The sequence below is a fragment of the Pyxicephalus adspersus genome, chromosome 9 (assembly GCF_032062135.1).
Source record: "Pyxicephalus adspersus chromosome 9, UCB_Pads_2.0, whole genome shotgun sequence".
Lineage (NCBI taxonomy): Eukaryota > Metazoa > Chordata > Amphibia > Anura > Pyxicephalidae > Pyxicephalus > Pyxicephalus adspersus.
The window spans coordinates 53043930-53067253 of NC_092866.1; the positions used below are offsets into that span (position 1 = coordinate 53043930).

Here is a 23324-nt window from a genome sequence, read left to right on the forward strand (position 1 = left end):
CTTAGTCTGTAGTAATGATATACTGTATGACTATGGTAGGGACATTAGATTGTAAGCCCTTTTCAGGGACAGTTAGTAAAATGACTATGGACTTTGTGAAGTGCTACGTAATATGTTGGTGCTACAAAAATACTGGATCATATTATTATTAGAAATCTGATAACATAACTACTAGCAGATTTTCTGTATCCCAATTTGACCCAACTTTGTGGGGTAGAGATGTATTTTTCTCATTAATTCTGCAACTAAATAAGAGGAAATTTCACCTTTGACAGACATCACCTACAGCTTCTGATTTTATCTAAAACAAAAATTCAAGTCAACATTGATGTCACTTAACACCCCTAACTCTTTTATATGTAACACACAGTTCAAAAAGGGAAATTTGTTATTCTGTATCTTTTCCAATAAATTTCATGTTCCTTCCACTAAGTTTGTACATGATATTATTTTTTACTTTTACCCTATGCAGTTTTTTTAGCAACAATTCACTTCCTAAGCCAATGAAACAGCTGGCACCCAATCACTCTTTCAATGTAGTTAAAGCGAGGACGCTCCTTGGTTGAGAGATAGAGCCCCTTGAAATTTACAGAAAAAGTCAAACTGAATGTCACCAACTACTGCTAGTTATAATTAGCACACTGGTCCCTCCAAATCAACAGTGACCTTTGCTGTCCATGATGCCAACAGGAAATGGACAAACTCAAGAAGACTGTGATGAATCCTGTTGTACTTACATTGATATTGTTGCCAGAATATCTTCTGTAATACAAAAAAAGAAATAAATGTAGTTACAAAGCAAACATATATTAATCTTGATTATATTCGGATCAATCTTACCGTGGCATCATCTGACTCTTTGATCTCTCTGGCCTCCTCATAATCGCACACCTCTTCAATACATTCCCTTTCCATATTTCCTGGCCTCAGCTCCTCCATGAACGAATTTGCTCTTCTTGAGCGTGTAAGAACAGATGAGGCTGCTTGGTTGCTGAGGAATACTAAGGAGACATGATGGAAAGGTGTTAAACAAAATGTAAAGTGATTTGAAATCAAATATTGCATAACAAATACTTATTTTTATATCATGTTGGCATGTAGAGCTATTGGTCCTTTTTCTTATGTTTTCCAAGCTCTCTATAACTATTTTGCTAGAACAAAATGTTGTGTACACAGTTCAGTAGCTAAAGTGGAATATTACAGCAGTCTTTACTTTTCATGCAGTCACTGTTCACACCTAATTCCATGCAATCATACCATGGAAAAGTACACAGTGGGTTTCCAGGTACCTGGGTGGACTTTAGTTAACTGGTGGAATCCAAACCCTAAGTGACTTTGGTCTTACAACATACAACCCTCAGTGACTACAATCCTCTACAACTCTCAGTTAGTAGGTGCTCCATTCCCATTGATTTCTGCCTGTGACCAGAGGCCACCTAGGGAAGTAGGGCTGTGCTCAAAGGTTTACCTAGGACCATTCTTACCTGGTAAGAGGTCAGTTGTTCCTCTTGGCCACTTCTTACCATTATGCTTAATGGATCCACCATCCACCAAGAAATGGTCTCCCTTCCCCTAAATCACCAACAGACTGAATTCTCCTTTGTATTATACAGGCAACTAACAATTTTTAGGTGACTCAATGTAGTCAGGTTCCTGTAGAGCTGTAATGTTACATTTACACGTGGAATCCCCTAATGAAGAATTGATGGAAATAACTAGTCACCCGTATTGCCTGTGGTCCAACGAGTAGCAGATTCTCCATTACTGACATCCCAAGCCTTGTTCAGCACTGTGCCTCTGTGCAATGTAGGTATGGCCAACTTAGTAGAGGCAAGGCTTTACTTCCCAATATCAGAAACTCCATATTGGAGAACAGCAGGCAGAACAATAATGGAATTATCAAATATCACTCCGAATTTTTCTAAACAAGCAGTGCCTTAGATCTCACACTGCAGACCTCCAGCTATCAGCCTGTATAAACAAAAATGCCTACACACCTCATATACTGCCTTTGATTGTCAGGAGGAATGTAAGAACAAATGTATTTTTTAGGGGTACTGTTTGGACTGAATTAACATTTCTAAATGTTACCTATAATATAGCAAACCTCACTTGCATTTCCTACATCTCCAGCCTCTACTGTCTCATATGTTAACGCATTCAGTCACTAGTCATGCTTACATATATAATCGTGGGGTCTGCTAATGTTACACACATCTGTCAGTAAATGCCACCAGATTCAGAATACAAAATAGGAAGGCAAACCTAATTAGAAAATATCTCCAGTCAGTAACAGATACAAGCAACTGACAGCCGTTGGTGACAGTTAGTCATGGCAGTTAGTGATGGTTTTGTAGCTTGCTCATACTGCATTGCAGTCAGTTGCTTGTAATCTTAAATTTGTTCTAAAGTTTCCAAACTTCTAAAAAATTGGAAAATAATCTCCAGTCGGTAACAGATACAAGCAACTGACAGCTGTTGGTGACAGTTAGTCATGGCAGTTAGTGATGGTTTTGTAGCTTGCTCATACTGCTTTGCAGTCAGTTGCTTGTAATCTTAAATTTGTTCTAAAGTTTCTAAATGTTTGTTCTAATGTTCTAAAGTTTTATTAAACTCTTATTGGAATATGCCAATGGTATTTATCGTGGTGTTTATTTACATTCTGCCTATTGGTGCATATTAGTGCATGGTTACTTGTGCAACATTATGAAAACTGCAGATCTAAATAGAGGATATGGTAGTGCCATCCGTTGTAGACGGTTTAACACCATTTTCGTTGTAATCCGTTGTAAAGAGGTTCAACACCATTTTCAGTGGCAGTCAGTGGAAATCTAGATACATTCAGAAGTTATTTTTAGTTATTAAACTCTGCAAGTAGCAGTTAGGACTTAGTGGCAGTGACAATCATCTATCAGTTAGTGGCAATTAGATGGTGGCATTTAGCAACAGTCAGCAAGGAGCTGCTAGTAAGTCAATGACAGCTAACAGGGCCAGTTTTAGGGTAAACTGGGTAATTGACAAGGCCCCATGTTTTCTTGGTTCCAATTGACATAATGGCAAGGGTGCAGAGAGGGTGCCCCCAATGCACATTTTTGCTCAGGGCCCTATTTGGTTCAAAATCTCCCAAGACAGCTAAGAGCAGAAAAGTGAGTAACAAGTCAGAAGTCAGTAACAGTACTGTGGAGAAGGTATACATGTGTAACTTACAAACATGCCAACTTATGTATAACTTGTTGCAGTTTGTTTTGAACGGCTGAATTGTTTGCTTTTTTTTTTATTTGAATATTGTTGAAGTTACTAAGTCTAAAGTATTGTCACAATTTAAGGCAGTCTGTATTTAGCCAATAACAGAACCCACCACCAGTTATGTGGCCATATTTAGAAACAGGTCAATGTTTTGGTAATTTTGTGACCTTGTCATAAATCCCAAACATACTCCCATTACTTCAAGGACAAATACTAACAAATGGATATTTCAGTCCAAACATTTTTTTACAAAGCATTGGGAAAATGCTACCATCATGGAAAATGCTTTATTACCATACACTAAAATATTTCAGGCTCATTTAACGAAATATACAAAATGTAATTGTGGTGCAAGGTGCTTCAACTCACAGTACCATGACTGTTTTGTAGAAAAAACAGAAATCATTTTCCCTGTGTTACTGCTCTTTGTACATACATACTGAACCTTATAAAATTATAAAACCTTTGCTGTGCATGCTCCATTTTTCACAATGTTTATTGAGACCTCAATGGTGATGTCTACAGGATGTCCCTCTCCTGCATGTCATTGGAAACATACATATACAGTGTTCTCCCCTGAGCCTTTAAGCCGGGTGCAGCACCCGGCACTTTTCAGTAGCCCCCGGCTGTCTTTGGGTGTTTACCTAGGAGTTGGGTCACGGTACAGGGGCTGCCACCCCCTTTTAGTTTCTTCCCCAAAAAAATTGCTGATATACATATCATGGGTGCAGAAAGGCATATATATAGCCTAAAGTAAATGAATGACATGCATGACTCAGAAGTTTCTAGGGGGTGCCTTAAACCATGAGCAAATTTTGCTTTCAAGGTCAGTTTAAGTGACAACATTGATCATTTTGGCTATCTGTAGGGGTGACGTTTGTTCCCTCTGGCCGGCAATGTAAAAGAGAGTACCCAGGCAAAGTGATAAGACATGCCTCTCCTCTAATTACAGACTATTCTCTTCTGCACCAAACGGAGGAAATTTGTAACCTGAATTTTATGAATAGGTTATAAAGTGCAGGATGTGGTGTGAAGCAAACACAGCTGTGTATAGAAAAAAGATGATAGCTAAAGAATTGTGTTTAAGAAAGTATTATTATACAGTATTTATATATCGCCAACATATTACGGAGCGCTTGACAAAGTCCATTGTCATGTCACTAGCTGTCCCTCAAATGGGCTCACTATTTAATATGTATTGATATTTACTTTCATAAAACACCCTTATCACCAAATGGACCCTTTTTTGGCATATCAGTGATGCTGATCTCCTGCAGATTTTATTGCATTCACCTGCTGGTATGTACAAAAATGTTTTGACTGAGTAGCACAAATTGCAAATGTCACTAGCAAGTCAATATGACAATAAGGGCTAATTCACAAAGGGGGTTGTAACAGCAGTTACAGAAATCCACTGATCATCCACCTCCTCTATACTCCTAACTTTAATTCCTGTGAAAGGTAAGAGCATAGAGGCGGTTGAGAGGGGTTGTTGGCCAAGTTACACCACAGGCCTTCATTTCGCAATGTACAAAGAACACAATGTTTGTTGTGTACATTGTGATGTGTGTCAGACTCTGCACTGCCAGGAGGAAACAGAAATTTCCAGAAAAATCAACTAAACATCTTATGGGAATTAAACAATTGGGATGATCCAGTAAACTTGGAATTGATCTGGTCCAGGGTTCAAAAACATTTGCTAGCAAATAGCAAATGACTTTGAAGAAATCCATGCCAGGTTTACTGGATCACCCAGCTTCACTGATGAAAGTGTATCCTCTCCAGTCTTGGAGAGCTTTTTTAAATCAAGCCCGAAGTGAGAACCCACTGTTTATATAGCAATGAATCTGACATTCAATGCAAAATTCTTTGGTGAAGAATCAATTACTGCCACTGAAAAACATGGACCTGGAAGATTCTCCACCAAGGGATGTTTCAGTGAATGTCAGATTCATTGCTTTATAAACAGACCATTAAGTGTCTGCAGATGCTAAAGGCATGCAGCTAGGGTTGGGTAAGTACTTGCAGCCAGGGCTAGTTGGGGGTAACACACATGGGTGTCCCACACACCATGACCTCAGTGTGACTACACACTTATACAAAAAAAAAAAATGGTATATATCGGCCATCTTACAGACGTTGACAAGTAGATAGCTTTTCAATTCTGTGAAGACCCCACTATATCTAAAGTGCATTAGGATGTCCCAGAAAAGTTCCAGATGTTAATGTATAGGCTTCTACATGATACAAAAGGACATAATAAAATAAAACATGACCAGTCTTCCTTCTTTATCAGATAGGTGTGACACCATCATTTGTCATTGTGAAGACTAAAGCTAAAACGTCCCATAAGATGTGACCAGCCTGTACAATATATGAGTTTATACTAACTACAGAAAATGATAACGACTTTTAACTAATACAATTCTATTTAGATTGTGTCTCTGTCAGTTTATTGTAAGACGATGGTAGACATCAAAGCCTGAAAGATAAATCCCAGCCCTTTGCATAGCTCTACTATAGAAAACTGATAACATGTTGTATTACAGTCGGAGCAGTGTCCTTACCATTCTGTCCCTGCGCTGGCGGTAACAGGAAGGCCAATGCGATCCCCCATAATATCATTGTTCTGTGCGGCATGGTGGGGTGAAATTTAGTGCGATGCATCCCCACAACTACCACTTAACTAAGAGCTGTAGGAGATCAGGCTGTGCCAGAAAAACAGAGACCTTCCTTTGGCCTTTCTCCCTCCCCCGCCATCCAACCACTGGGGTCAGGACCAGTTACACATTGACCAGCAAACATTGAGGTCTCTTCATTAACATTGCCTGGATTATTTGCATATACTAAGTAGCAGTCCAGACCCTCTCATCTCATATCTAATTTGCAGCTATTACCCCTTAAGAATCAGCATTGTGGGCTCAGACCAATCACTCTAGTCCGATGTGACTTGATGGCCCTCAGTATGAAGCTAGGGTCCTGTAGCCTGACATTGTACAAAAAAAATATTATTTTTTAGTAATGGTTTTACACATACTGATAATAAAAGGACAGGCGCATACAGAATTGGATCATTCTACATGGTAGACGTGATGTAATCTGGCCTTAAATATAAAAGCATCTAAAGTGGATGTGGACACTAATGATATTTGGTTTGCTAAATCACTGTATACCACACAATTCCCATTTTTAGGTAAGATCCATGACGTCACCAGTTTTGTCTTGTAATTTCTGGTGCTCCTGATCTCTTTGAAGGCATTTCCTGTCTTTATGGTCTTCAGCAATGGCTGCATAGCATTATTTCAGAATTGGTTTCCTGATGACAACAAACATGGATCGAAACTGCAAAATGTGTGTTAGCACAGCCACCTGCAGTCTCTGTATCAGCAGCCCCTTTGTGTACTGTATAACTTTAAAAATTGAGAAGGGCAACTAGGTGTGCGCATTGCATTATTGTTATTATTAATAAACCGGATTTACATTACGCAGTGCTGTACATTAAATTGGGCTTTATACAGACAGATACAGACAGTGACACAGGAGGAGGAGATGATCCTGCCACAAAGAGCTTACAATCAAGCTTACAAGGTGGGGGAAGTATCACACAATAGAAGGGGAGATATGTAGTGGTGGGAAGTAGTGAGGGTTTAAAGAGGGCTTAAAAGTGCTCCTTTAAATGAGCAGAAGATAGGAGCAAGCTGAATAGGACGAGGAAGACGGTTCCAGGGAGTTAGGGCAGTTCCCCAGTAAAATTAGGGTTTAGCTATATTAAACAAAAAAAGTATTTTGGGAACTAAATTGGGAATGGCTTCTCTAGGTTGCTTATAAATGTAGCCATGCAGTGGGAACCCCTTTTTGTACTGAATAAGTTTGATTGAGCAAGCTCTTCGGGGCAGGGTCCTCTCCTCCTGTATCACTGTCTGTATTAGTCTGTCATTTGCAATCCCTATTTAATGTACATCGCTGCGTAATATGTTGGCGCTATATAAATCCTGTTTAATAATAATAAAAATAATAATATACCCCTCTCCCAGATATTGACGATCAATAGAAGATTACTCCTGGCACATTCAGACAATGCTGGTCTGTGAGATATAAAATTTCCACCTCTTTCAATGCATTTGTGGTCAGTGAAAGATCCATAGTTGACGTGATATGTTAAAGCCATTATGAGTTTTTAATGATTGGATTTATGTAATATGAATGTCCATGCCTCCTACATATTAGATCATATATGTAGGAGGCACTGCAAAGGAAGTAACAGTAACACAGAATATACTGGAACACTAAAGGAATGCAAAAAATTAAATATGTTATACCTTTACTTCTTCACAGTCAGAACTGGGCTCAGTGCAATAATTACTTCTACAAGTCTTGAAGAATCAATAGAGTCCATAAAGGCAACTAGGAAAAGTGAATATGATGTACTCATTAAATGTAAATTATTAGTGGGATTTTGTCTTTCATAGCTTCAGTAAGCAGAATTATGTTATCAAGCCATTCTGTCATTGTTATAGATAACATATATAAAAGCCCAGATAACAATTAAAACTAGACAGAGTACTAATTCTCCACAACTCATTTCCAAAACTGAAAAATACATTAGCTTGAAATCAAGTTAAATGATAGCCACATCATTAACTACCTAAAAAATGAATAGTTATATATCTGTATATTATCAGTGAAATGAATGCCATTGCAACATCTGTGTGGGAAATGATCTCTGACCAATCTGTAGAGTTTCTTCTGTAAAATCTTTCTCCCTGGTCAAGGACATTCCTCTTTCTCTTTTGCAGTTCAACTGTTAGTGACTTAGCCAGTAATAAAGGTAAAAGATCAAAGAACTACATGAAAAAGGGTGTCTCCAAGTGTAACCCCTGCAGGATTAAACAATCCCAAGGTTTAAAGAAGTGGACTGTTTTCCTGTGAAATGTGTTACACCTGCAGACTCTTCTACATTCTTTGATCTTTTACCTTAGTAAAAATAAAACCAGTTGAACAGTTGAAGGATAATAGTAGAGGTTTTTACCTTCATATCCTGGAAGAACTATTCTCCATTGGTGGAGAATATCCATTGGTGCCGGTGTTGCACATACGTTTTTTTTTGTAACATAATTTATAAACTGTTTGCAAATGTTTTCTTAAAAAGATAATTTTATGTTTTTTTAAGATTGTACTTAGATATGAATTGGTCAAGAATTTACATAAAGAATGAGTTTATGTCAAAGGGATCTTTTTGGCTAAATTAATAAAGGTGTGCTAAGATTTTTTAGTTTATTTTCTTCCCTCTATATTATAAACCCATCAGATGAATTAACTGTTGCTGGTACCTGCTGTGGGTGGTACTGATCATGCCTCAATGAGACTGTTTTAAAGCATGATCAAATGATGAAGGGATGGGACACATATTTTAGAGGAGGATTACAGGTACTGGTGAGGGGAGGTCTATTTGTGACATATAAAAATGATAGGAGACAGTTCTACTTTGTAACAAGTTGCCTTGTCCTCCTTGTAGCAGCTCCGATTGTCCTCTCACTAGAAAACAAAGACGTTTTTAGTTGGTTGCTATAAGCAAAAATGTTATTTTTGCAACAATCACTTCTAAAGATACCCCATCATCACATCTTTACATCGATATTGTTACATTATGACCACAAATAGATATCCTCCGGTATGATTGAATATTTGAAAATCTGTTTTCTAAACTTTACACAGCTGTGTGCTCTTCCATGTCTAACAGAACAAATATTTATTTTAGGACAAGAGGGAACTGACAGATGGGACAGGGGTCCAAAGAGCAGGGTCAGAACTATGTTCAGAAAGCTGGATAGAAGGGAGGGTAAGAGCAGGGCCCCACGTTACAAAACACAGCAAATATTTAAGAGAACCAGACCGAAGACTTTGTAACAGCTGAGGCCTAAGCTACATTTTAGTCAGACGAGACAAAAATTTGTGATCATCTTGAAAATCCAGTATCTGTACAGCTATTCCCTGACATCATTCAGTGATCTGTTTTGTTGGATAAATAATGACCGACAGCTAACTACTGATTCTGTTTCCTATGGAGGGGGATGCAGTGGGTTGCCTCCTGCTCATCTTCCCCCTTTCTCTCCATAGAATAAACAGTTCTGTTTGTACAGCGATTAGTCATTCCTATGGTCACTAAAGACAATCAGTAATGATCTAGGATCTGAACCAGCCCGATCAGCAGTAATAGAAAAGAGCTGAACTATTCAGCTTTTTTATGTTCTGTATTTTGCAAGCTGCAGTCTGATGATGCAACACTTTTTAGTACATTTCTGCAATACATGCACATTTCCCCATATATTACCGCTGCCCACACCCGTGTGTAAGGAAAAGGCTACTGGGAAATGTAGTTCTGGGGGTATGGCTACATCCGAGCTCTCAGCAGCTGCCCCTGCAGAATTGTACATATTTGGTGGTGATATCACAAGTGGTAATAAATATATATTTATCATCAGGTAGTGATAAAGCAACATACAGAAATTAGGAACAAGTTTACCTGCCAAATAAAAAAAAAATCACTTAGCTTTCAAACTAAGAATATTGCTCCACTCAGCAGATATCTTCCTCAACTGGAAAACCAACACTTTATAGAATTGAGTTCTCCTGGGGCACCTGCAGCTCTTACCAGTTTGTCCTGTGAGTTCCACATCACCACAGAAGGCAATAGTGACATGAAGGTTGGCAAAGGCTGATCCACTATGAAAGGTCTGGGGATGGCCCAGAGGGCAGAATGGAGGATCGTGGAAAAAATCACCAATCAGTCCTCTGCCCAACAATAAGGTACAAATCCTGCACCGTACAGAACACAGCGTATGGGGGTACAGACCACCCACACTGTGCTGTATGGAGGAAATTACTGTACTACCTAAGCAGTGTTAGGTGCAGTATACATGAGATCCCCAATCGCAGATACATCATAGAGAACTATAGAATTAATCAATGGATATCCTGAGCAGGGTCAGAGAATGATATACAATGAAATAATGCCCCAAAATGCTTTTTTTACACCTGCAGATTCTGCTTAAACATTTAATTAGAGTAAATAATAATCTTTAGACTCCTGTCCTTACCTTGTTTGCTAATTTAAAATTAAGTTTAACTAAAACTGTCTTTGTACAAGGGCCATGACCTTGTCGCGAGTGGCATATCACTAACATGTCACTCAGTGCTACCTACCATGTCTTTCAAAGCAATCTGTCAAGGTAGTGATATAGGAATGTCTATTGGTGATTTGGTTTAGAAAGTAAATGCTGCAGGGTTGTCATTCTTCTCCCTTCTCCTTCTCCCTCCTTTTTTATGATTGGGGTTGGATTTCTAAAGCAATATAAGCTGTAATCTTGCAGAGTAAAATAATTCATTCATTTTAGTGAATATGGGGAAAATTTACTTTGCAAAAAATGGCCAATCACATGCATGGAATTCTATTAAAAACAATAACTTTGCTTGCATGATTGGCTTGTTGAAGTTAATGGAGCGTAACCTAATTTATTAAGCTAAAACATCCAATAAAAGCTAAATAATCTCCTCCAATGAATGATTCACTTTTCTAAATGAACAACCTATATTGCTTGATTAAATCAATATATAATATTAAAATAATATTAGTTGTTTGGAAACATGTTTTGCACCTGCTTAAACTTGATTCACTCAGATGAAGTCCTGTAGTCTGCACCTTAATAATTATGTCAGCAAAGGCAATCTCCTGTCAATCCTATCAGGTTTTCTTTAAAATAAAGAGATCTAAAACATCTCAATTGTCCTGAAATGAAATAAAAATAGTATGTTTTGTGCATACCATTCCTTAAATTTTTAACATTTTTTAGCATTGAATAGAGTAGATGTGAAGTGAGATGTACAGGTATATTTGGCAGATAATTTATAGTCCTATAATGACTCAAGGACAATGAATAGAAATCTTCTGGGAGCAGAAAAAAAATTGATGAGTTTTAACCCTTCTCTTTTCTACCCAAACTAAACAAAAAGTTTAGCCTTACCTCTTACTCAAACAATCAAAAATATGACACTTGGACATTAACTGGTGGCCATGGGAGATACACATAGTTTACTGGTCGATAAATATAATAACTCTACGAGTGTAATCCAGGCCTCAGGCTCCTGGGTAGAAAAATCACATATGCACTCTTGTACAGGGAAGATGTGTACTCTGCCCTGGTAATATTTACATTGTACGGAATAGTTTTGATTTGAGGTGGGAAAAATTTAAGCATACAGATGTCACAAACAGATTTTTCCTAAAGGCCTGTAGGTAACTTTAGTAATGATTTAAAGATCTCTCTATAAGATACACTTTCATCAGGAAAGCTGGGTGATACAGCACACCTGATTTGGATCTGGTCTGGGATTCAAAACATTTGCTAACAAAAAGCAAATGACATTGAAGAAATCCATTCCAGGTTTTTTGGATCATCCAGCTTCAATAATGAAAGTATATCCTCTCCAGCCTTGAATAGCTTTTATAAATCAGGCTTTATATATATATATATATATATACATATTTATATTTATGTATATATATATATATATATATACTCCACATACATTCATCCTAGAGAGCACCAGGTTGTAATCCATGTGCAAATTTTCATTAAGTTTAATTTAGTGGCTGGCGTTTGACATTACAGTTTCCCTTGTATGTACGATTGTATGTATGTATGTATGTATGTATGTATGTAGAAAAGGACTGGAAACCTAACATCATTTCTTTAATCGTAATCAGAGATTAAGGGGTTGGCATAGACACATTTTTTTTCTAAACTTGTTGAGTATCGGGAGGCCTTGTATGTACTTTTATTTTAATATACTTGCCTTTATTTGAAACCTTTAAGACTAAGTCAAATATGATTTGCAGGGAGCTTATTTAGGAACTTTGCTAAAATGAGATATGTGTGAATCTTGGGTGGCACAGTGGCTCAAAAGTTAGCACTCTGGCTTTTGAAGCATTAGGTCCCAGGTTCCAATTTTGGTCAGGGTAGTATCTGTATGGAGTTTGCAGGTTCTCCCTGTGTTTGCATGGGTATTTTCCGGGTACTCCGGTTTCCTAACACATTCCAAAAAAACAAACCATGCAGTTAGGTGAATTGGCTTCCCCCTAAAACTGACCTTAGACTGTATTAAAGACATATGACTATGATAGGGAAATTAAATTGTGGGCCCCACAGGGAAGGGCTAGAACTCCACATTTTACTGCTGTATGCTACTTTGTTGGGGAGATATATCCTCATTTCTTGTCATAAGAATAGCACCAGAAGGGCCAAAGATGGGAATAAAAACCTATTTCTTAAAAGGTGTTGCGGACAGCTAGAATCCATATCAGCTTTAAATTATTAGGAATTCTGTTTTAAGGCCTTAGAGATAATTTTACCTATTCAGGGCAAAGTATTGTCTTTGCTGAGCTCCACTGCCTCTCCGCTTACCTCAGTGTATAGTTTATGTTCACGCTTGTAAAGGGATAACAGCTTGATCTCCTCACCTATGTAAGTGGTCAAGCCTGGCAATTGGCCACTAAGGCCAGAGCGCTGCATCCTAGAAAAAAAGAAGAAATAGTCACATACTCCTCTATACCCAGAAATATATATCCAGCAGAAGAACAGAGCAACGGGAGATTGTGAGAGGGGCTTTTGAAAAATCTGTCACTTTTCCGATTGTAAAAAGTAGGACTCTCCATACCTAGTCTAAAGCAAAACATGAATCTGTCTATAACTGTCCATCTAAAGGTTATTCAGACATGGTGCTTTACACTGCTTATACGTTTTCTTTATCATATGATTAGTTTGAACTGCCAAAGCTTGTTTATTGGGATGGATTTGCTTTAGCAGTTACTGAAGTTGTGCTATGCTGAGAAAGGTTTAAAGCGACTGTTCCCAGACTGCATCCCTTTGCTTGTCTTTAACTGGTCCTTGCGGTACTATTCTTCCTTCTGAGGCGAATGGTGGTGTGGAATTCTTACCAATAACACAATTATTGGTTATCCACCATTATTCTTACTAATAACGCCATTAATTAGACACAACTCCTCCGAGTGACACCATGGATAGGGAACTATTACTCCTAATGGCACCATTGGTAGGGCACAATTTTTCCTGCTGAAATTAGGGATGGGGGATCATTCCTCAAACTGACACAATGGGTGGGGAACTATTCGTCCCAATAACACAATTGCAGTGTTCTTCCCTGTCCCTTTTAGGTGGGTGCACCATCTGGCACTTTTCAGTAACCAATCGGCTGTTTTTGGGTGGTTACTGAAGAGTTGGATCACAATACAGGGGCCCGGCACCCAGTTAAAAAAAATTCTGTATTGAACACTGCATTGGTAGGGCACAATTCTTCCTGCTGACATCATGAATGGGGGAAAATTCCTCAAACTGACACCAAGGATGGGGAACTATTCCCATTAACATCATAGGTAGGGCACAATTCTGCTGACATTATAGATGGGAGATCATTCCTCTTGACACCATTGGTGGGGTATGATTCCTCCTGTTAACTTTATTTTTTTTCCCCACTGACACTAACAGATGCCGGGTAATTTGTTACTTTCACTGACAACCATGCCTAAGGCCATTTTATTTTCATTGATCGCTGAAATCAGGGCATTTCTACTCCTAAGGCCACAGTTTGCCTCTTTCCCTAAAGTCAGGCGGTAAACTGTCCAATTTATTTAGAAAGTTTAGGGATCACAGTTTAAAGAATGCTTGTCAGGTAAACTAAAACTTTGTATAGGAACAGATACACCCCCTCCCTAAAGTCCAGGTTTGCAATAAACTCAAAATTGATGTTTTCTTGCGGTACACAAAAACTTTTACACCAGATAGAGATGAATTTTTTTTTTTATAAAGCCAAGTTTTATACATGACAATTATCATTCAACCTCCACCTCCTCTCCCACTGTGCTGAATCCCAGTGCCTGGGGAACCAGTAATATTCCATGGCCTTGCTCCCTGTGCAGTATTCTACTACTGTGACTGGAGCCCGTGGAGACGTCCAACGTCTCTGAGTTCAATGGAAGAAACAGAGTTGTAGAATTGTGGGAATTACCACCCTCGGAGCTCTCTGTAAAGTTAGTAATCAGTATCTTGTTTGAGCTCTCAGCAGCTTCCTCTGCCTCAACTAACTGCAAAAACACTAATGTGTGCTCCGGCCCGCTGCCTGCTGTTGACTCAGCAGTGGAATCTTCTGCTATGCTTTTCAGTTCATCACTTCTGTGGCTCCGCAGATGACGCTTTAAACTGTGCTGCAAATTATACCCCATGCCACATAGATGGCAGCGGAAAGGTTTTTCCTCCAGGTGGGATTTTAGGTGTCGCCGGAGCTTGGTGGCGACTGGGTAAGATTTCCCACAGTACTGGCAAATGAATGGGCGGTCACCTGTATGAAGGCGTTCGTGGGCACGGAGAGTATGGGGGTCTTTTAATGCCTTGCCACAGACTGTACACAAGTGCATTTCTCCTGTGTGCAGGATCAAATGCCGCTTTAGTTCAGGCTGCTGAGGAAATGAATCACCACAGAACTGGCACTTGTAGGGCTTTTCACCAGTATGAAGACGCTGGTGAATCCGTAAGTTACCCTTGTGACGGAATGAACTGCCACAGTCTGGACATGTATAAGGTTTTTCTCCCGTGTGTACGAGCATGTGGTTGCGTAGCGAGAAACTGTTGGCAAGCTGCTTGTTGCACAAGGTGCAGTGGAGTGGGGTTTTTGTCTCGTCTGCCCTTGGTGTACAGTAGTTTTTACGATGAATGCGCAAAGTGGGACGACGGGTAAAGCTTTTCCCACAGTCTTCGCAGCGGTAAGGCCTTTGACCAGTATGAAGCACTGCATGCTCTTTCAGGTCACGCTGTGTGCCGTATGCTTTATCACAAAGTGAGCATTTAAAAGGACGGAGGCCCTGGTGGCCTAAGAGGTGGGCTTTGAAGCTCTCCTCTGAACAGTAAGCTTTGCCACACTCTGTACACAGGAATGGTTTGTGGCCACTGTGGATAAAACTATGTCGTCGTAGATGGCCTAACTGGCAGAAACTTTTATTGCAGTCTGGACATTGGAATTTGCGTTCTGATGGTGTTTTCAGTTTGGTCCTCTTATTAACTGTCTCCTCCTTAACCTCTTCTCCATCATTTTCTAGTTTGGAGATCTTAGCTGGCTTATCGTTGTGTTTTTCTTGCGAAAGGGAGCACTTCCTTTTCACTGTCTTACTTTGAATTGTCATCTTTGATTGGTCAACCACAACATGTGCTTTGCTTCTTCTTAGTTTGCTCTTTCCTCTATCTGTTGCATCTTTTTTACATTCTGCATTCCTGAGTTTACTCTCTATCCCAGAAACTTTGATGGACTTAGATATAGGATTACTCGAATCCTGATGTTTGGTTGCATCCTGGCTACAGTGTACAGATTTGTTATCGGTCACTGCCTCTTCCTTCATATCATCTGTGTGAGCCGTATCAGTCAGTTCTATGAGAAAAGATAATCAGCAATTACACCAACAGAAAGGAGTTCACATACTTTTTAAGCTTTTTTTAATTACATCTTGTTTTAGAAAGTGGATTGATGGCATTGGAACCCTAACGTTATTTTTCACTATTATTATTGTCCAGCATTGTGGTAGAGATCTTGGTGTAGAGGATTTCTACACCAACTGACAGCTTCTACACCACCAAAGAATGTCATCATTGGTTGACGTAAGAATGAATTAATTTATAAATAAAGTGCCATGCTGTAATATTTAGGCTAAATACAAATGTATTCCAATATGTGTTGATTACATATACAGGGCTGTATGCTGTTTTGTCAACCTGGTAACAGTATTCCCTTGGATATATATTCGATAGGTGGTGTGTAGATACAGGTTACTTCAATGTTGTTGTTATATTATTAACATATGTCATGTACCTAAGGCTAGGTACACACGTGCAATATTTATCGCTTGAAAACGAACGATCCACAATTATTCCTGATTATTTTGAACAATCCTATTCTGCACAATTCTGTACATGCTGTAACGATACGATCATTCAAATAAAATCCACCAATAATGTACACACTAGGAACGTTGGTTTGAACGATCGTTGAAATGATGCAGGAAGTGACATGTACAGGAGAAAGTGTATCACAGAACAATCAGATCCGCCGGAACGGTCGTTTGTTTCCAGCGGGATTCCTTGTTTGTTGGCGTCGTTGTACACTTTTTTTTGTTAACAATTATCAAACGATCTTTCGTGGATTGTTCGATTACAACGACAACTATTGCATGTGTGTATGCAGCCTTAGTTTTATGTTATATAACTGTTTGTTCATGGTGTCCTTCTCTCCCCCCTCCCTTTTTTTCTTTATTTGAAAACCTAACTCTCTTTCTACTTTCTGACAGTAGATAGGAGGCAAGGGGATGTCTCCAACCACCAGACAGACAAAAAAATGCAAAGAAGAACCCCTTTTCATGGTTTTAATTCTATCTCTGTGCATGTTGCGGATTTCCCCTCATTTCCCATATCAGAAGGACAAGAGGTCTTGAGCACCAGATAATGGTAAAAACCTTCCCCAGTATTTCCAAAACTAGAAAAAAATGTCTTTCTTGGTGCTTCAGTAAGTGAAAAAAATATATAAAAATAAAAATGACAATACTGAATATTCAAATTTCTCTATTATAGATTACATTCTTACCAAATGATCAGGTGAGACCATATGAGAGTATATTAGCCTGGGGACTTGTATACACACCTGTCTCTTGGGTCTTTATTGCAGTACCCTGCTCAGTGGTGCTTTCCTCTGTGACAGTTCTCGTTGAGCCATTTTCTAGGCCTGCATTCAGTGACAGTTTGGCTCCTTCTGGTTCTGGCGTAAGAGGTGACATCCTTTCCTCTTCTGCTGTGACGGCTGGCTCTGTTCTCTCAATCTCAGGGGTCCATATAGAAGAAGACCCCTTTGGATGTGGTGTTACAACCAATTCTTCAGGTTGTGAAGATGACAAGGAGGATTTTGTATTGACTGATATATCTTTGGTATATTTTGTTGGCTCATCGCCCCCATTTTCCACCAGTGGAGGGTCTTTGGCAAAGGATTCAACTGATGCAGCTTGGGTGGATGGAATAGGTTCACTTCTCGGTTCACTGATGTCTTCAGTTTCTTCAGTGAGCGCTCCATTATCTTCCTGTGGAAATAGCAGTTCTGAACCTGGCTTGATTGGTGAGATGACCTGGAGATGCAGACTCCCATTGAGTCTGCATAATCTCACGTTCTCCTGTTTTGAGCTACTTCTAATAAACCTGAAAAACATCACAGCCTGGAGTCACATAAACCTGGAGGCTCTCTGGTGCCCTCTTGCAGAAAATGTCTGCATTGGCATATTTCACTACTAACAACATATAACAAAGAAGGAAGTCTTTTTAAACAAAATATTTATAATGAGGTCTGCCCCATGAGCCCCTCCCTATATTGTATTATATCTAGTAGTTGTATTATTAATTGATCCTGTCACTAGTTACCACTTTCTATAACAGATCAAGCTGTCCAACAAAAGTGGCAATTAGAAAGGCTGGGAGAAACCCTATTACTACTGGAGGGGAGTACAATGGTCAGATTTTTATCAAACAGAAAATGATGCTGTAACTATTTGAAAAGTCACAGGGTAAGTTCACACCTGTGGGTTGAAGGAAACCATGCATGTAAAATTTACCAATATTATGTTTTATGAATTTTCAATGACACCCCGGCGCATTATCCAATGCAGATGAATGGCAGTGAAGCACATTGTAGTGCGCTGCGTCACAAACTAATTGTGCAGTTAACTGGAGTTGCTCTATAATTTCTTTCTTTGTTATTTTAAAGTTTGTTTTTACCTATATTTCCATCTAAGATTACCCTGCCCACAGGCTGACAACATTGCTGCGTGATTTCACTGCAGAAATAACAGTGTTGTTAACCGATTACAGGAAGTGAAGAAAAACAGATCTAGTGACAGGATCTATAAGTAAGAAAACTATGCTATGTATTTTTTTCTTTTACCTATATTTTTATAAAAGTACAACTGACTCACTATAGAAATGTACAGGTTTTTTTTTTATCTAGGCCAAAAATAAACTGGCCAATAGGCCCAAAACACACATACACAAAACAAAAAAAAAAAAAAAAAAACAATTTGAAATCCTTAATGAAACTTTCTGCCAGCCTTTAACTGTAACCCAGTGGGACATCCAAATATAGTAATCAAGGAAAACAAATCAATGTAATGGAACGAAAAAAGGAAAACTCTAAACACAATCATCTTTTTGTTTAGCTTTCCCGTTTAGTTCTAACTTTGATTTTTTTTCTCAATGGCTTTATTTGGAAATCTAAAAACCCTGAAAAAGAAACAGAAAATCTGCACCTAGTTATCTCTTTGGAAGGTGCTGACTTCTTTGATGAACTTCTATAAACATCAATTATTCCAATACACTTCCGGATTTGATGCCTGATCCCACAATGTGCACTGTGGTTTCACCCTCTGACCCCATGTCTCTACCTAATTCTGTACTGACATAGCATGGAACCATAGCAATGGGTGGAGAGGCAGGCATCCAAAACATCCTGGGAGTGCAATAAATTTAGAGTCTTTTGTAGCTCCCTGAATAATAGACTGTTTACACTTACCTATTTGGTAAACACTGACAACGGTCATGGCTTTGCCAATGGCATGGGGAAGCTGGTGTGCAGTTCTGCCACTTTGTAACTGCCTACCTTTGCCCTGGATAGCACAAGAGGCAAACACCCACCCAATCTTAGGGGTAAGATCTTACTCAAACCTTAGGAAAGGGAATCTGACAGGCCCATATGTTTCAATGGCAGTAACTGATTCCCACCAGGGAATGTTTGAGGGAATGTCAGATTTCCTGTTTTATAAAAATAGAGCTCCATATGGTTACAAAATACCATTGTAAATTTATTATCTACTCTGTTTCATGTATATGTTTTCTGCAGATCAAAGAAATGAACTTCAGTCTGCAAATCATTCTGACAAGTTGAAAAAAAAAAAAAAAAATATATATATATATATATATATAAAATCTACAAACGTTTATTATCCCTTTTAGCATACATACCTCACCCATTGAATTACAGTTTCTGGTAGCACTGTAGTTAGATTTTCCTGTAAAGACAAACACGGACAGATGTTTGTCTCAACATATTATTAGGCAGTGTGGTGTCAGTTACTGTATAAAATCCTCACTGTGAGCTAATCACAAACAAAGCAAAAACGTTATGGAGCGTAGACATACATTAAGTTCTGGAGCAAGCTGTGCTTTGATATGCAAAAAGAAACAACTGCACAGTTTGTCTTGGCTATTAAAGAGGTACAAAAGCTTTCAGAACAGCTCAGACTTTTTCTGCAAGTCATGCGAACCAACCCCCTAACCCACATCAAGCCTCTACATTGCACATGAACAAGCAGGGAAGTCCGTTCATATCTAGGAGTTGTCTGTATGTCGGATGTCCTTAACTTGGGGACAACCTGTATATGTATGTATATATATATATATATATATATATAAACCTCTCTTTTACTTCTTGTGACTGAGCCCCAAAAGCTTCTTTGCAACAAGTTTGTGAAACAGCAGCGTTGATACGGATGGTCTGTTGCAGCATTTTTCATCTGACTATAGTGTAAACACAGCCAATATAAGAGTGGCAACTCTGCTCTTGATTCAGGAACAGTGCAGTATAGTTGCCACCCCATCACAGGAAGCTTTATTTGGTGGCCTTCACTAGCAGGATCAACAAATGTTGCAGAGACTGAAGATACTCTTATTTTAAATGTTTCAGCCCATTTTTTAAAACCCTTTGTTGTTCAAATCGTTCCTTTTTTTCTACATTTTGCAAACATTCCTAAAACTCCAGAATGTTATATATTATTTTTTATAACCCATATATACATTTTTTATAACCCAAAGTAAGTTTAATATACACAATCAGATCCCCAACAGAGGATTACAGGAGGCTGGTGGACTCAGGTACTTGCTGACTGGAAACAATCAGTCTATACTGGAGTTTCTAAGGCTAGGTACACTTGTGCAATGGTTCACGTCCTATAATCATATCGATATGGAGCTGATATTGGATGATCATAATGGAAGTGAAGGGGAGAGAGCGCAGCAGGGTGCTGCTCTGTCGTTCTCCCCTCTCCATAGAACAGAACAGTGCTGTATGTACAAAACTCCTTCATGTATCGTGAAGTCCTTGGTAAAGATTGTGAAAGAACATTTTCAAATGACAGTTATCGCACGTGTGTACATAGCATAAGGGTTCTTTGGCAATGAGCAATTTGTATCTCTCAAATCAGACTGACATCAATGATCTATCTGTAAGGGTGACATTCTTCCCAATGGCCAGCAATGTTAAGAGGCATTCATCCCACTGACCACCAACCTAATGTACCTGTGGATATAGTAATTTTATAAGGGGTTCCCTATGACATAAAAGTTATTTGAAGGGTCTCCTTATGTTAAAAACACTGAGAAAGGCTGGCCTTGAAAAAGATGGTCAGGGTTCTCTCCAGGCCCTTTTAGCAGGTTGCACCACCCGGCACTTTTCAGGACTTTTTTTGGGTGGTTCCTAAAGAGTTTGGTCACAATACAGGGGCTGCCACCCACCTACAATTTCTTCCCACCTGGCACTGATGGTTATTGTATTTGTAACAGCCAGAAAGAATGTACCTTGCTTTCTGTGCACCAAATGTCTTAGCCAGTGGAGGATGTGGCCAACATTGGACCCCAGTACAGAACTGACTTGAAGCTTCTGTTGGCTGGGGAAGGAACACTTTGCACTTCCATATGTTCTGCCCCGGTCTTCACATACCCAGATATTACACTGGGCAGCACGGTGGCTCAGTGGTTAACACTCTGGCCTTTGCAGCGCCAGGTTCCAGGTTTGAATCTCAGCCAGGGCACTACCTGCATGGAGTTTGCATGTTTTCCCCGTGTTTGCGTGTGCTTCCTCCCACATTCCAAAAACATGCAGTTAGGTAATTGGCTTCCCCCCAAATTGACCTTAAACTGTGGTAAAGACATGACTATAGTAGAAACATTAGATTGTGAGCTCCATTGAGGGACAGCCAGTGACATGACTATGGACTTTGTACAGCGCTACGTAATATGTCTGTGCTATATAAATACTGTTTAATAATATTGCATTGTGAATGTAACAGCGACATCATCATGCACAGGGGCCAGACACAACTCGACCTCCACTCCAGGTTGTCTATAGAAAGTGGATAAAAACTACAGAAAAGGGGCGGATACAAGACTGGTCACTTAGCACAAGAAAAGAGAGCAGCAATGACTGGTCTTTAATACAGGAAGCTGATGCACGAAGAAAAATATATACTGTTGGATTACTGCATGTATATGGAACTTATATACAAAGGTTGAATAATATTACATATGCCTCTTTCATTTAGATAGGGGTTAACATAAGGCAAAACACATAGGTCAGAGCTGACACCACAAAAATGTGTGTCAGCTCACAATAAGCAATGAGCAGCCTGCATTTCTGGCAGATTGATAGATGTATTCTGTACTTGTAGGAGAATAAAACACAGGGAAACGAGGATGTATTAAAGGGAAGTGCTGTGTACGTTCTTATATTTTGTCCTGACACTGTAAACCTGAAAAGCTGTCCCCACAGGTGAGTGTCTGCCACCTAATAGCCCCACTGAGCCATGAATCCCTCTGTACTGAGAGCTGACCTCCCCACAATAACCTGCATACATACCTGCTATAGACCATCCACCGGAAGTAAACAATCGGCTTTCGGCAATAATACCGGAAATGCTCTTACACAAAATATCCCCCTCGGAAACAAACTTTAACATATTGGTTCCGGTCACAGACAAACAAACTCCTTATACCGCAAGCTTTTTATTGACTTAGTAACATTAAAATGTATTATTATCCTCTATAAAGACATCGCTGTTATTTTTTTTTTAGAATTAAAGAGAAACATGGACGTGTTGTTCCGGGTGGCTTCCGTATCCCGTGACTTGATCTGACTCCGCCCCCCAAGCTGGGCAGAACACAGGGGGCGGGTTTAGTTGTTATGGCGACTGGTTTCCCTTTCCGCCCGGGAGCCGGATATCTGACAGTGACTGGAGAAGAGACGGGAGGAGTTGAAGCGACATAGGGACTCGGGGTTTACACTTATAGCAGCGAGCCAGGGATCTGCCGCGGCCTAAGGTAAGAAGCGGGGATGACGTCACTGGTCACATGACCTGCAGCTTTAGGGGGTCTCTAGTGAGTGACTGACAACCTAGGTGACAGCTCTGATATCCACTGCGGCTGCTAATAGTTGTGTTGCCCATAGCAACCAGTTATTTATATTGTATTTAGGGTGGTTTATGCCTTATCTGGGAGTGTTACACCTTTTGGTAAAGAGAACCTGTCATTAAGCCTTGCTATGCTTCCTAAGAGCCACTTTGCATGACTGGTTTATTTACATCATGACAGTCTCTCCTGGTGACTGAATGTTATATATTAATGTATTACTTCATTGTCAAAGGCATTATATTCTCTGCTTTCCCGCTATGATAATACTCCAGTATGTCTCCCCGCTACACACAGTGGTTCTGTCCCTCAGCCTCTACCACAGTACAGCACTAATGGAGAAGTCAGAGGAGAGGATGAAACCATTGATGGATAGCAGGGGACACAGGCCAGGCATCCATCAAAAGTGTTAAATGATGAATGGCTGTAATACCAGAACCACAGTCACCAACCTTTCCGACCTCACGGACCACTAAATTCATTATTATAAATCCTGCAGACCATTAATATGAATTATTTTAAACAGATAAATATATATGTAAAATAATGATTTTCCTAATGGTGCCTGAAAAGGACGATGGTGGCTCTGATTCATTGATCAGTGCACGGTTAAGTGAAGTATTATTATTGTTACTATTATCATTGGTTGCATTATCTTTGGTATTACTAAAGAAATTAAAAATATTTGTTTGCTTTTTCTGACTCATTATGGGATTATTTCATTCCAATCTAAGACCAAACAAGAAATGA

The 23324-nt window shown here is 39.3% G+C and overlaps 3 protein-coding genes across 3 annotated transcripts in view; 1 reads left to right on the forward strand and 2 right to left on the reverse strand.

Annotated features, from left to right (window-relative positions):
- F2 (coagulation factor II, thrombin) overlaps positions 1–5973 on the reverse strand; it is an 18079-nt gene extending 12106 nt beyond the window's left edge. The window contains exons 1-3 of the mRNA XM_072421550.1: positions 5814–5973; positions 841–1001; positions 639–762 (exon numbers count right to left, since the gene is read on the reverse strand). Coding sequence (XP_072277651.1) covers positions 639–762; positions 841–1001; positions 5814–5913 — 385 coding nt within the window. The 5' untranslated portion in view covers positions 5914–5973. The remainder of the gene's footprint in view (positions 1–638; positions 763–840; positions 1002–5813) is intronic.
- An 8115-nt stretch (positions 5974–14088) lies between these two features.
- On the reverse strand, positions 14089–19405 carry ZNF408 (zinc finger protein 408; the record flags this gene model as incomplete). The annotated part of the gene is given in 3 exon segments (XM_072422016.1): positions 14089–15738; positions 17002–17546; positions 19359–19405. Coding segments are annotated over 3 exon segments (2178 nt in total), but the record flags the coding sequence as incomplete, so codon positions are not given.
- Positions 19406–22329: 2924 nt separating this feature from the next.
- ARHGAP1 (Rho GTPase activating protein 1) overlaps positions 22330–23324 on the forward strand; it is a 42973-nt gene continuing 41978 nt past the window's right edge. The window contains exon 1 of the mRNA XM_072422018.1: positions 22330–22487. The gene's annotated coding sequence lies outside the window, so the exon portion shown is untranslated. The remainder of the gene's footprint in view (positions 22488–23324) is intronic.